This window comes from Cherax quadricarinatus, chromosome 29 (assembly GCF_038502225.1).
Source record: "Cherax quadricarinatus isolate ZL_2023a chromosome 29, ASM3850222v1, whole genome shotgun sequence".
NCBI classification, from domain to species: Eukaryota; Metazoa; Arthropoda; class Malacostraca; order Decapoda; family Parastacidae; genus Cherax; species Cherax quadricarinatus.
The window spans coordinates 15,590,326-15,605,474 of record NC_091320.1 but is presented as its reverse complement, the minus strand read 5'-3'; the positions used below and the strand labels follow the sequence as shown (position 1 = coordinate 15,605,474).

The following is a 15,149-nucleotide window of genomic DNA, read 5'->3' as shown; positions in this document are numbered from 1 at the left end:
ATTGCTAAGTATGAAAGTGGAGTGCGTGTCTCCGAGCTGGCCAGGTTGTACACAAAACCCCAATCAACCATTGCTACTACAGTGGACTCCCGCATACCGATGGCATCACATAACGATTAATCCGCATACCGCTTGCTTTAATCGCAAAAATTTTGCCTCGCATACCGCTTAAAAACCCGCTCACCGATTTTCGTCCGAGACGCGTCCAATGTGCGCCCTCAGCCAGCCTCACATGTGCCGCCGGTGGCATTGTTTACCAGCCAGCCTCCGCGGTAACATCCAAGCATACAATCTGAATATTTCGTATTACTACAGTGTTTTCGGTGCTTTTTCTGGAAAATAAGTGACCATGGGCCCCAAGAAAGCTTCTAGTGCCAACCCTACAGCAATAAGGGTGAGAATTACAATAGAGATGAAGAAAAAGATCATTGATAAGTATGAAAGTGGAGTGCGTGTCTCCGAGCTGGCCAGGTTGTATAATAAACCCCAATCAACCATCGCTACTATTGGTGGTACAGCTGCTGCTGCTGCTGCACTGTCAGCTGCTGCTGCTGCTGTAGCATCGTCTGCTGCTGCTGTAACATCGTCTGTTGCTGCTGTAGCGTCGTCTGTTGCTGCTGTACCACCGTCAGCTGCTGCTGCTGCTGTAGCATCGTCTGCTGCTGCTGTAACATCGTCTGTTGCTGCTGTAGCATCGTCTGTTGCTGCTGTACCACCGTCAGCTGCTGCTGCTGTAGCATCGTCTGCTGCTGCTGTAGCATCGTCTGCTGCTGCTGTAGCATCGTCTGTTGCTGCTGTAGCATCGTCTGCTGCTGCTGTAACATCATCTGTTGCTGCTGTAGCATCGTCTGCTGCTGCTGTAGCATCGTCTGTTGCTGCTGTACCACCGTCAGCTGCTGCTGCTGCTGTAGCATCGTCTGCTGCTGCTGTAGCATCGTCTGCTGCTGCTGTAGCATCGTCTGTTGCTGCTGTACCACCGTCAGCTGCTACTGCTGCTGTAGCATTGTCTGCTGCTGCTGTAGCATCGTCTGTTGCTGCTGTACCACCGTCAGCTGCTGCTGCTGCTGTAGCATCGTCTGCTGCTGCTGTAGCATCGTCTGCTGCTGCTGTAGCATCGTCTGTTGCTGCTGTACCACCGTCAGCTGCTGCTGCTGCTGTAGCACCGTTGTTGGTGTGGCTTATTGAGAATACCAAGAAACAATTAACCCCAGAAGATTTGCCACCCAGGATAACCCAAAAAAGTCAGTGTCATCGAAGACTGTAACTTATTTCCATTGGGGTCCTTAATCTTGTCTCCCAGGATGCAACCCACACAAGTCGACTAACACCCAGGTGAACAGGGAAAAATGCCTGGAACTAGTGCTCATATTGGTGAATTTAAAGCCAGCAAAGGTTGGTTTGAGAGATTTAAGAATCGTAGTGGCATACACAGTGTGATAAGGCCTGTTCTGGAAGAAAATGCCAAACAGGACCTACAGTACTCAGGAGGAAAAGGCACTCCCAGGACACAGTGTCTCATCAGTCATTGCTGCATCTTCAATAAAGGTAAGTGTCATTTATTCTTCATTTAGTAGACTAGTACATGCACAATATATACTGTGCATGTACTACTCTACTATTGTGCATGTATCCTTCTCTTTGTGTGTACGAAAATGTATATTTCATGTGGTAAAAAATTTTTTTTCATACTTTTGGGTGTCTTGCACGGATTAATTTGATTTCCATTATTTCTTATGGGGAAAATTCATTCGCATACCGATTATTTCGCATAACAATGACCCCTCTTGCGCAGATTAAAATCGGTATGCGGGGGTCCACTGTATTGTGGGCAAGAAAATGGCAATCAAGGAAGCTGTTCTTGCCAAAGGTGCAACTATGTTTTCAAAACTGAGATCGCAAGTACTCGAAGATGTTGAGAGACTGTTATTGGTGTGGATAAACGAAAAACAGATAGCAGGAGACAGCATCTCTCAAGCGATCATATGTGAAAAGGCTAGGAAGTTGCATGACGATTTAATTAAAAAATGCCAGCAACTAGTGGTGATGTGAGTGAATTTAAGGCCAGCAAAGGTTGGTTTGAGAGATTTAAAGGGAAGGGAAGTAACCCCAGAAAAGGACTTGCCACCTCAAGTCCTAAGGGAAGGGGATTCCCCTTCTAAACACTAAGACCATCAACACTCTCCCTCCTCCCATCCCATCAATCATCACCAGATGTTCAATAAAGGTAAGTGTCATGTAACTGTGCATGTCTTCTTCAGTTTGTGTGTATTAAAATTAATATTTCATGTGGTAAAAACAATTTTTTTGTCATACTTTGGGGTGTCCTACACGGATTAATTTGATTTCCATTATTTCTTATGGGGAAAATTAACTTGACTAACGATAATTTTGACTAACGATGAGCTCTCAGGAACGGATTAATAGCGTTAGTCGAGGGTCCACTGTACTAGGGTTATGGACACTCCTGAGCTTCAGAACCTTGCATTCATCTACAATGAAGTGCATCTGCCACTTTGCTGACCAGGAATTGAGTTTGTCTAAATCCTCCTGAAGTTCCGTGACATCTTCGTTTGAATCAATTATCCTATCTTCGTATCATCGGCGAATTTGCTCATATCACTAGTAATTCCTTCATCAAGGTCATTGATATACTATATTATAAACAACAACAACGGGCCTAAGACCGATCCCTGTGGAACGCCACTTGTTATAGATCCCCACTCGGATTTAACCCCACTTAACCACATTCTCTGCTTCCTATTGGTGAGCCATGACTTGATCCATGACAGCACTTTTCCCCCAATGCCATAAGCTGCCACTTTCTTTAACAGTATCTGGTGTGGTACTCTATCAAAAGCCTTACTAAAATCTAAATAAACAATATCGAATTCTTTATCACGATGAACAGCCTCAAAAGCTTTACTGGAGGAGGTTAATAAATTAGTTAGGCAGAAACAGCCCCTCATAAATCCATGCTGAGTATCATTAATCAAATTATGCTTATCCAGATGATTTCTTATAGCATCAGTTATGTCTGACTCTAGTAATTTGCCTACAATTGAGGCAAGGCTTATTGGGCAGCAATTTGATGGTAACGACTTGTCCCCTGCTTTAAAAATAGGTATTGCATTTGCCATCTTTTACATATCAGACACTACACCTATTTGAAGAGATAAATTAAAAATATTAGTTAATGGTTCACAGAGTTCAATTTCGCATTCCTTAAGAACCCTTGAAAAAAGCTCATCAGGACCAGGCGATATATTTTGTTTCAGTCAGTCTACTTGTTTCATAACCATTTTGCTAGTGACTGTGATATTACATAATTTATCTTCTTCAGGCACACTATAAAAGTTAATTACTGGGATACTGTCAGTGTCTTACTGTGTGAAAACCAAGAGAAAATAATTATTAAAAATTGAGCACATTTCATTCTCCTTGTCAGTAAGATTCCCAGAGTTATTTTTAAGGGGACCTATCTTATCTCTTAACTTTTGTTCTATAAATCTGGAAAAAACCTTTTGGGTTAGTCTTCGAATCCCTAGCAACTTCAATTTCGTACTCCCGTTTACCTTTTCTTATCCCTTATTTAATGTCCCTCTTAATGTCGATATATTGATTCTTAAGATGACTCTCACCTCTTTTGATGCATCTATAAATTCCTTTCTTCTGCCCTAAAAGATATTTGAGCCTATTATTCATCCATTTTGGGTCATTTCTATTTGATCTAATTTCTTTATACAGTGGACCCTCGCCTAACGCTATTAATCCATTCCTGAGAGCTCAACGTTAGGCAAAATTATTGTTAGGCGAATTAATTTTCCCAATAAGAAATAATGGAAATCAAATTAATCCGTTCCTGACACCCCAAAGTATGAACAAAAAAAATTTTTTACCATATGAAATATTAATTTTAATACACACAAACTGAAGAAGACATGCACAGTTACATGGCGCTTACCTTTATTGAAGATCTGGTGATGATTGATGGGATGGGAGGAGGGGAGAGTGTTGATGGTGTTAGTGTTTAGAAGGGAAATCCCCTTCCATTAGGACTTGAGGTGGCAAGTCCTTTTACGGGGTTACTTCCCTTCTTCTTTTAATGCCACCAGGACCAGCTTGGAAGTCACTGGACCTCTGTCGCGCAACATATCTGTCCATAGAGGGATGTACCTCCTGTTCCTTTATGAGATTCCTAAAGTGTTTCACAACACTGTCAGTGTAATAGTCACCAGCATAGCTGGCAATAGCTGTGTGAGGGTGATTTTCATCAAAAAAGGTTTGCACTTTAAGCCACATTGCACACATTTCCTTAATCTTTCAAGTAGGCAACTTCCTCAATTTCTCTATCCCCTCCTCTGAAGCAGTTTCCTCAGGTGTGGCCTTTTGCTGTTCAAGATGAATTAGCAGCTCATCAGTGGTTAGTTCTTCATTGTCCTCCTCCACCAACTCTTCCACATCCTCCCCACTAACCTCCAACCCCAAGGACTTCCCCAATGCCACAATGGATTCCTCAACTGGCATAGGATTCCCAGGGTTAGCCTCAAACCCTTTAAAATCCCTTTTGTCTACACATTCTGGCCACAGTTTCTTCCAAGCAGAGTTCAAGGTCCTCTTAGTCACTTCCTCCCAAGCCTTACCTATAATGTTTACACAATTGAGGATGCTAAAGTGATCTCTCCAAAACTCTCTTAGAGTCAACTGAGTTTCTGAGGTCACTACAAAGCATCTTTCAAACATAGCTTTTGTGTACATTTCCGCAGAAAGTCGCTCTGCCACGTCTGAAGGATGACCAGGAGCATTGTCTAATACCAGGAGGCACTGAAGGTCTAATTTCTTTTCAATTAGGTAATTTTTCACAGTGGGGGCAAATGCATGGTGTAACCAGTCATAGAAAAAGTCCCTAGTGACCCATGCCTTACTGTTTGCCCTCGACAGCACACACAAATTAGCCTTGAGGACATTATTTTTCCTGAACACTCTGGGAGTTTCAGAGTGATACAGCACTAAAGGCTTCACTTTGCAATCACCACTAGCATTGGCACACATCAACAGAGTAACCCTGTCTTTCATAGACTTATGTCCTGGGAGTGCCTTTTCCTCCTGAGTAATGTAAGTCCTGTTTGGCATTTTCTTCCAAAACAGGCCTGTTTTGTCACAATTAAACACTTGTTCAGGTTTCAGTCCTTCACTGTCTACGTACTCCTTGAATTCCTGCACATATTTTTCAGCCGCTTTGTGGTCCGAATTGGCAGCCTCACCATGCCTCATCACACTCTGTATGCCATTACGATTCTTAACCCTTAAACGGTCCAAACAGATCGACGTTCAAATTCGTAGTGCTCCAACAGTAGATCTACTTTTTTATATATTTTCAAATATAACAAAAAAAATGTAGATAAAAGTTTTTTTACACGTTTTCAAATGTAAAACAAAAAAGATGATCTACATTTTTTTACATACTTTCAGATGATGAAAAAACGTATATATATACGTTTGGACCATTTAAGGGTTAAATCTCTCAAACCAACCTTTGCTGGCCTTAAATTCACTCACATCATCACTAGTTGCAGGCATTTTTCTAATTAAATCGTCATGCAACTTCCTAGCCTTTTCACATATGATCGCTTGAGAGATGCTATCTCCTGCTATCTGTTTTTCATTTATCCACACCAATAAGAGTCTCTCAACATCTTCTATCACTTGCAATCTCTGTTTCGAAAACAGAGTTGCACCTTTGGCAAGAACAGCTTCCTTGATTGCCGTTTTCTTGCCAACAATAGTAGCGATGGTTGATTGGGGTTTTGTGTACAACCTGGCCAGCTCGGAGACACACACTCCGCTTTCATACTTAGCAATGATCTCTTTCTTCATATCCATAGTAATTCTCATTCTTTTTGCTGTAGGGTTGGCACTAGAAGCTTTCTTGGGGCCCATAGCAACTTATTTTGCAGGTGCAATCTCTAAAAACACTGTGATAATATGAAATGTTTCGACTGTATGCTTGGAAGCGACCGCGGTGGCTGGCTTGTAAACACTGGCACCCACGGAACAAGTGAGGTGGGCTCAGGCCGCACATGGAAGCGTCTCGAACGAATCGCGTTGAGCGAGTTTTTTAGCGCTTGCCGAGGCGGATTTAACGTTATGCGATGCGTTCGTTAGGCGAGGGTCCACTGTATGGGATAAACATTCTTTGGGCAGCATGTATAGTGTTTAGAAAGCTGTCATATTGACAGCTCTCTTTGTTACCCTAGTCAACAGATAAGTGTTTTCTAAGCCCATTGTAATCTGCTAAGTGAAAATCTGGGACCATTACTGAGTTGTTCCTACTAACATACTTCCATTCAATGCTAAAAATATTCCAATCAATCTGACTAAAGTTAAAGTCCCCTAGAAGTGCTACGTTATCATGCCTTATGTCCTTAACAATTTCCTCCTGAAGTAGTCTCCCTTGGTCCCTACCTAAGTTTGGGGGACGGTATATCATGCCTAAAATAAATTTTTCATACCCCTTTGAAAATTCTATCCAGATTCTGTATGTGTTATATCAGACTTTATACCCATTTTTATGCAAAAATTTAAATGATCACGGACAGAGTGCCACCCCACCCCCCTTTCCGATACTTCTGTTTACTTGGAACAATTTAAAAGCCTGAATGTAACATTCAGCAGGCATTTCCCAATTTTTCATATTAAACCACATTCAGTTATGGCAAAAACATCAATGCTACCCACACTTGCAACTAATCTCAATTCGTCCATCTTATTTCTTGCATAACGAATATTAGTGTAATATACATGTTTAGAAAACCACCCTTCTCTTTTCTCTTCCTACTCATTTCTATTCCTCCACTATTCTTGTTACTGTCCTCGTCACCTAGTACCACTGGCTTTCCAATATTCACCAATAACTCTACTCCATTCTGCCTATAACTGATGTTAATGATTAATAATAATAATGATGATGATGATGGTAGTGGTGATAATGATGATAATGGCTGTGATGATGATGATGATGATAGCAATAAATTTTGCTTCACAACTTGAGTATCATATTATTGATGGTATACAACACCAACAAGTTGATGAATGAGAACAGACCTGCGAGAGAACACTGGTCATAGTTGTCTGGTCAGCCAACCACGAAGGAGGGTCAGGGGAATTTTTTACACTCTCTAGTTGAGTCTTAAGGCTTCGCAGACCATCCAGTTCTTCATGCAGCTGACGGAGGCGCCGTTGCTGAGCTGCCAGATCCAGTTCAAGATCTAGAGAAGTTCGGCCACCTTTCATTCCTGATATTTAAAGCAAAAGAATAAGTTTTTTTTTTTTTTTTAGATGTAAAACTGTGTGAAAATCCATTCTAAATTTATCACTTGAAAGAAATTTTAATAAAGGATTCCTATTTACTGACTGAAAACAAGTTTATCACTTAATGTTATTTATCTGAGATTCCGAATATCCTACCTTCTGAAGAAATCTTTACACTCATAACACTGAAGATACAATCCTGGAAAGATAGTGAACTTGCCTTACATTCTAACAGACATTCCTTGCTGATATGGAAGTGTGTGGAAAGGAATGATGTGACACTACCAGGCCAAGTTAGATGTAGTGATAGTGAGGCTTATTAAATCAACATGAGGTACAGTAAACAAATATATAGTAATGACAATAAAAGCCATAATTCCTTCCAAATTATGCCAAACATAGGAACTCGCCACACCTCTACCAAATAAACTTTTTTTTTTCAGCACGCCAGCCGTCTCCCACCAAGGCAGGGTGACCCAAAAAAGAAACAATTTCACCATCATTCAACACTTTTACCATCATTCACATGACCTCTGCCTTTGCAGAAGCACTCAGATTCGACAGTTCAAATGCCACTCCCAAACCCCTCCTTTAAAGTGCAGGCACTGTACTTCCCACCACCAGGACTCAAGTCCGGCTAACAGGTTTCCCTGAATCCCTTCACAAAATATTACCCTGTTCACACTCCAACAGTTCATCAAGTCCCAAAAACCATTCATCTCCTTTCATCCCTAACATGCTTACACATGCCTGTTGGATGTCCAAGCCCCTTGCACACAAAACCTCTTTTCCCCCCTCCCTCCATCCTTTCTTAGAACAACCCCTACCTCTCCTCCTTTCCACTACAGATTTATACACCCTCCAAGTCATCCTATCTAAATGACCAAACCACCTAATTTCCACACTTTGACTATTCTGCATAATATTTACACCACACGTTGCCCTTAGACACGACATTTCCACTGCTTCCAGCCTCTTTCCTGCTGCAGCATTTACAACCCACACTTCACATCCATATAAGTGTTGGTACAGGTTGACCATCACTAATCTAGCATTATTGGGACCTGTAGGGTGCAGGATTAGTCATTTTGCCGAATTACAGAGTAGTACACTTAACCCAATGGCGATTTCACCCACTTTATGTCCTATTTTAGGCCCATTCCATTGTTCCAGTCTGCCAAACTCATAGCTATGTCGTTAGTACTGCTTCTATTCTGTCGCTTGAGTACAAGAAACAGCCCATTTACCTATTTCAACTACCCAATAAAGTGGTCAGAAATTGGTAATTTGGGCAATTTCAAACAAATTTCAAGAAATGCCAATTTCAAAACAGGGTCCAGAATAAACAATGCAGTCATTCCTGGCACTAAAATAGCATTATCTCAGTTCATTAGTCATGTCTCCAGGCCCCTCTTTTATTACACTTGCTTTCCATTTTGAATTTTTATTCACACAAAAAATAGAAGATTTACTGGTATGTAGACTACTGCATTATTGTCATAATTGTATAAATAATGTCAACCCATTTGTGATCGTGTATTAGACTGGCCAGTTGAACACACATTGGACGGTAACATCATATGTTTACTCTCGAACATTTCAGCTGCTTTGAGCTCAATTTCAAGGTGCTTTCCACCGTGAAACCAATCAAAATCACATCTATTTCTGTAATATATCTTCCAGTGTATCCAACAAGACCAAAAAAATGAGAATACAAGCATAAAAACCATCCAAAAATACACTCCAAATTCGCTGTTTTACAAAATAAACACAGTCACAGTTTATTCTCATTATGCAGTGCATGCTGCAGGATTTTTTTTTTATATAGTGCACACTTATCACACAGACCTATTGTCTCTTATGAAGGCCCAAATTTACCGGTCACAACATGTGAGTGAGCTAAGCTCATGGCAACTGACTGTGGCTTCAAAGCCACTTTGTCTTTTATGGACAATTTACAGTGTGTGTGTTTTACACAACGAGAAGCACTTCTTTTATTCGTTGGAACTATGGCTAGGGCTAAAAGTAAGCAGGTTATAACATGGAGAAAAATAAATTGGAATGACTTATGCAGCAAGTACCACCACCAAACAGTAACAGCAGGTTGGTGTGGTGAGCCCGGAAATTTGAAATTATGCTGGCCGAAATTAGTGTTGGATTACTGACAGAACCAGAGTACTGACTGCCAGATTAGTGATGGCTGACCTGTACCACTATACTCTCATACATTCCCTTCTTTACCTCCATGGATAACATTCTTTGTCTCCACAGATACCTCAATGCACCAACCACCCACCCTTTTTTCATCAATTCTATGGCTTCCCTTGTCCTTCATCAACCCATCTGCATTTATTAAGGCCGAGGCAAAGAAAAAATATTAATATAAATAAATAAGTTGGAGAAACCATAAGCTGGGTCTGTCAATATTTCAACAATGGTTAAAAGCCAAATTTCCTTAGCAAATTATATCATTCATACATACAGGAACTCATTACAGGCATATAAAAACATGCTGAAAATGAATACATTTAAGAGTGAGATACACAAAAAAAATGCAATAGCAATGTAACAAAATGTTGAGCGATGTAGTTGCCATTGCATTTCAAGGGCTACAACGACTTGAGCCATATAAGGCCTATCTCCAGTGATGTGGTGGGTTGTGCCCTGGAGATATGGAAAAGTGGCAATTACTTGTCAATATGGCTCAAGCTGTGGTAGCCCTATAAAACCCCAATACAAATAATTTTGTATTGGGGAGAATAGAAGCATCAGGGAAGAGAGAGGTGAAGGTTTATAAACTAAAAGAGGAGGCAGTTAGGGTAAGATATAAACAGCTATTGGAGGATAGATGGGCTAATGAGAGCATAGGCAATGGGGTCGAAGAGGAATGGGGTAGGTTTAAAAATGTAGTGTTAGAGTGTTCAGCAGAAGTTTGTGGTTACAGGAAAGTGGGTGCAGGAGGGAAGAGGAGCGATTGGTGGAATGATGATGTAAAGAGAGTAGTAAGGGAGAAAAAGTTAGCATATGAGAAGTTTTTACAAAGTAGAAGTGATGCAAGGAGGGAAGAGTATATGGAGAAAAAGAGAGAGGTTAAGAGAGTGGTGAAGCAATGTAAAAAGAGAGCAAATGAGAGAGTGGGTGAGCTGTTATCAACAAATTTTGTTGAAAATAAGAAAAAGTTTTGGAGTGAGATTAACAAGTTAAGGAAGCCTAGAGAACAAATGGATTTGTCAGTTAAAAATAGGAGAGGAGAGTTATTAAATGGAGAGTTAGAGGTATTGGGAAGATGGAGGGAATATTTTGAGGAATTGTTAAATGTTGATGAAGATAGGGAAGCTGTGATTTCGTGTATAGGGCAAGGAGGAATAACATCTTGTAGGAGTGAGGAAGAGCCAGTTGTGAGTATGGGGGAAGTTCGTGAGGCAGTAGGTAAAATGAAAGGGGGTAAGGCAGCCGGGATTGATGGGATAAAGATAGAAATGTTAAAAGCAGGTGGGGATATAGTTTTGGAGTGGTTGGTGCAATTATTTAATAAATGTATGGAAGAGGGTAAGGTACCTAGGGATTGGCAGAGAGCATGCATAGTTCCTTTGTATAAAGGCAAAGGGGATAAAAGAGAGTGCAAAAATTATAGGGGGATAAGTCTGTTGAGTGTACCTGGTAAAGTGTATGGTAGAGTTATAATTGAAAGAATTAAGAGTAAGACGGAGAATAGGATAGCAGATGAACAAGGAGGCTTTAGGAAAGGTAGGGGGTGTGTGGACCAGGTGTTTACAGTGAAACATATAAGTGAACAGTATTTAGATAAGGCTAAAGAGGTCTTTGTGGCATTTATGGATTTGGAAAAGGCGTATGACAGGGTGGATAGGGGGGCAATGTGGCAGATGTTGCAAGTGTATGGTGTAGGAGGTAGGTTACTGAAAGCAGTGAAGAGTTTTTACGAGGATAGTGAGGCTCAAGTTAGAGTATGTAGAAAAGAGGGAAATTTTTTCCCAGTAAAAGTAGGCCTTAGACAAGGATGTGTGATGTCACCGTGGTTGTTTAATATATTTATAGATGGGGTTGTAAGAGAAGTAAATGCGAGGGTCTTGGCAAGAGGCGTGGAGTTAAAAGATAAAGAATCACACACAGGGTGGGAGTTGTCACAGCTGCTCTTTGCTGATGACACTGTGCTCTTGGGAGATTCTGAAGAGAAGCTGCAGAGATTGGTGGATGAATTTGGTAGGGTGTGCAAAAGAAGAAAATTAAAGGTGAATACAGGAAAGAGTAAGGTTATGAGGATAACAAAAAGATTAGGTGATGAAAGATTGAATATCAGATTGGAGGGAGAGAGTATGGAGGAGGTGAACGTATTCAGATATTTGGGAGTGGACGTGTCAGCGGATGGGTCTATGAAAGATGAGGTGAATCATAGAATTGATGAGGGAAAAAGAGTGAGTGGTGCACTTAGGAGTCTGTGGAGACAGAGAACTTTGTCCTTGGAGGCAAAGAGGGGAATGTATGAGAGTATAGTTTTACCAACGCTCTTATATGGGTGTGAAGCATGGGTGATGAATGTTGCAGCGAGGAGAAGGCTGGAGGCAGTGGAGATGTCATGTCTGAGGGCAATGTGTGGTGTGAATATAATGCAGAGAATTCGTAGTTTGGAAGTTAGGAGGAGGTGCGGGATTACCAAAACTGTTGTCCAGAGGGCTGAGGAAGGGTTGTTGAGGTGGTTCGGACATGTAGAGAGAATGGAGCGAAACAGAATAACTTCAAGAGTGTATCAGTCTGTAGTGGAAGGAAGGCGGGGTAGGGGTCGGCCTAGGAAGGGTTGGAGGGAGGGGGTAAAGGAGGTTTTGTGTGCGAGGGGCTTGGACTTCCAGCAGGCATGCGTGAGCGTGTTTGATAGGAGTGAATGGAGACAAATGGTTTTTAATACTTGATGTGCTGTTGGAGTGTGAGCAAAGTAACATTTATGAAGGGATTCAGGGAAACCGGCAGGCCGGACTTGAGTCCTGGAGATGGGAAGTACAGTGCCTGCACTCTGAAGGAGGGGTGTTAATGTTGCAGTTTAAAAACTGTAGTGTAAAGCACCCTTCTGGCAAGACAGTGATGGAGTGAATGATGGTGAAAGTTTTTCTTTTTCGGGCCACCCTGCCTTGGTGGGAATCGGCCAGTGTGATAATAAAAAAAAAATAAAAAAAAAAAAAAATAATTTTGTTATGTTCATACCTCCTACACAACTCTTAAGCCTAAAAGTTCCAATATTGTGACTAGAACAATTCACAAGTAAGCCATACTTAAGAGAGGAAACTTATGACAATGTTTTGAGTTTGTGCTGGACCACTGTTAAGTCGCACCTGGAATAACTTGAAAATGGTCCAGGATGGATCAGAATGTTATAAGTTTCCTCTCATAAGTGCAACCTATTTAGAAACTACAAAACTTTCTCATTTAATAACTTTAACACTCTGTTATCAAACATCAGCATTTTCAATAACTGTAGAAATACAGCTAGAGTCTGTGCATGACTCTTAAATACAAGGGATTAAGTAATAACAGAGCATAGTGGACCCCCGACCTACGATGTCCCCAACCTACATTAAAACCGACCTATGATGCTTTTCAGCGTAAAAATTTGACCCTGACGTATGTTGAAAAACTAGACTTACAGCATTTCCCAAATGCGTCCATCTGGCCAAAGTGCCTCAGCTGAGCTAATGTAACATTTTTACAAGCCAGGGTGGACAGTTTCAAGCATACATTTGATAAATTTTGTATTATTCCAGTGTTTTTAGTCTTTGTAACTGCTAAATAAGCCACCATGGGCCCAAAGAAAGCTTCTAGTGTCAACCCTGTGGTAAAAAGGATGAGAAATACTATCGTACTGCTGTTAGCTGCTGCTGCTGCTGTACCATGGTCAGCAGCTGCTACTGCTGTACCACGGTCAGCTGCTGCTGTACCACAGTCAGCTGCTGCTGCTGTACCACAGTCAGCTGCTGCTGCTGTACCACAGTCAGCTGCTGCCGCTGCTGCTGCTGTACCACAGTTAGCTGCTGCTGTATCACAGTCAGCTGCTGCTGTATCACGGTCAGCTGCTGCTGTACCAAGGTCAGCTGCTGCTGCTCCTGTACCATGATCAGCTGCTGCTGCTGCTGTACCACAGTCAGCTGCTGCTGCACCACAGTCATCTGTACTACTCAAACATGTGGAGAGACTGTTGTTGGTGTGGCATATCGAGAATACCGAGAAACAAAAGTCAGTGTGTCATCAATGACTGTCTAACTTATTTCCATTGGGGTCCTTAATCCTGTCTCCTAGGATGCGACCCACAACAGTCGACCAACACCCAGGTGAACAGGAAAAAATGCCTGAAACTAGTGCTCATATTGGTGAATTTAAGGCCAGCAAAGGTTGGTTTGAAAGATTTAAGAATCATAGTGGCATACACAGTGTGATAAGGCCTGTTCTGGAAGAAAATGCCAAACAGGACCTACATTACTCAGAAGGAAAAGGCACTCCCAGGACACAGTGTCTCATCACTACATCTTCAATAAAGGTAAGTGTCATTTATTCTTCATTTAGTATAGTAGAACATGCACAATATATATTGTGCATGTACTACTCTACTATTGTGCATGTATCCTTCCTTTTGTATGTAGGAATATGTATATTTCATGTGGTAAAAAAAAAATTTTCATACTTTCGGGTGTCCTGAACGGATTAATTTGATTTCCATTATTTCTTATGGGGAAAATTAATTCAACCTACGATCATTTCGTCTTACGATGGGCTCTCAGGAACGGATTAATATCGTACATCAGGGGTCCACTGTAATCATGATAATGAATGATTCTTAACCCTCTGACTGTTTACGTCGTATATGTACGTCTTACGTGCCACTGTTTCTGATGTATTTATACCCGTAAATTCTAGCGGCTTCAAATCAAGCAGGAGAAAGCTGGTAGGCTCACATGTGAGAGAATGGGGAATGGGTCTGTGTGGTCAGTGTGCACCACATAAAAAAAAATCCTGCAGCATGCAGCGCGTAATGAGGAAAAAAAAAAAAACTGACCGTTTTTTGGGATTAAAACGCTTACTGTGAGGTGTATTTTTGTATAGTATTTATCGTTGTATTCTCGTTTTTATGGTCTCAGGTGATAAAATGGAAAACATATTACAGAAATAGAGATGATTTTCATTACTTTCACAATGAAAACGACCTTGAAATTGAGCTCCAAGTAGCAGAAATGTTCGGTATACAGTGGACCCCCGCATACCGATTCTAATCCGTGCAAGAGGGACAATTGTTATGCGAAATAATCGGTATGCGAATGAATTTTCCCCATAAGAAATAATGGAAATCAAATTAATCCGTGCAAGACACCCAAAAGTATGAAAAAAAAATTTTTTTTACCACATGAAATGTTAATTTTAGTACACACAAACTGAAAAAGGCATGCACACTTACATGACACTTACTTTTATTGAAGATCTGGTGATTGATGGGATGGGAGGAGGGGAGAGAGAGTGTTAGTGTTTAGAAGGGGAATCCCCTTCCATTAAGACTTGGTGTCGAGTCCTTTTCTGGGGTTGCTTCCCTTCTTCTTTTAATGCCACTAGGACCTGCTTCAGAGTCACTGGACTTCTTTCGCACAACATATCTGTCCATAGTGGCCTGTAACTCTCGTTCCTTTATGACTTCCCTAAAGTGTTTCACAACATTGTCAGTGTAATAATCACCAGCACAGCTTGCAATAGCTGTGTGAGGGTGATTTTCATCAAAAAAGGTTTGCACTTCAAGCCACTTTGCACACATTTCCTTAATCTTTGTAGTAGGCAACTTCTTCAATTTCTCT

At 41.1% G+C, this 15,149-nt stretch overlaps 1 protein-coding gene across 2 annotated transcripts in view; it reads right to left on the bottom strand.

Annotated features, from left to right (window-relative positions):
- The window catches only part of kibra (WW and C2 domain containing protein kibra), a 190,277-nt gene that overhangs the window by 24,881 nt on the left and 150,247 nt on the right, over positions 1 to 15,149 (bottom strand). For both annotated transcript variants that reach the window (XM_070089618.1, XM_070089619.1), the window contains one exon: positions 7,102 to 7,292. In XM_070089618.1, the coding sequence (XP_069945719.1) occupies positions 7,102 to 7,292 (191 nt within the window). The remainder of the gene's footprint in view (positions 1 to 7,101; positions 7,293 to 15,149) is intronic.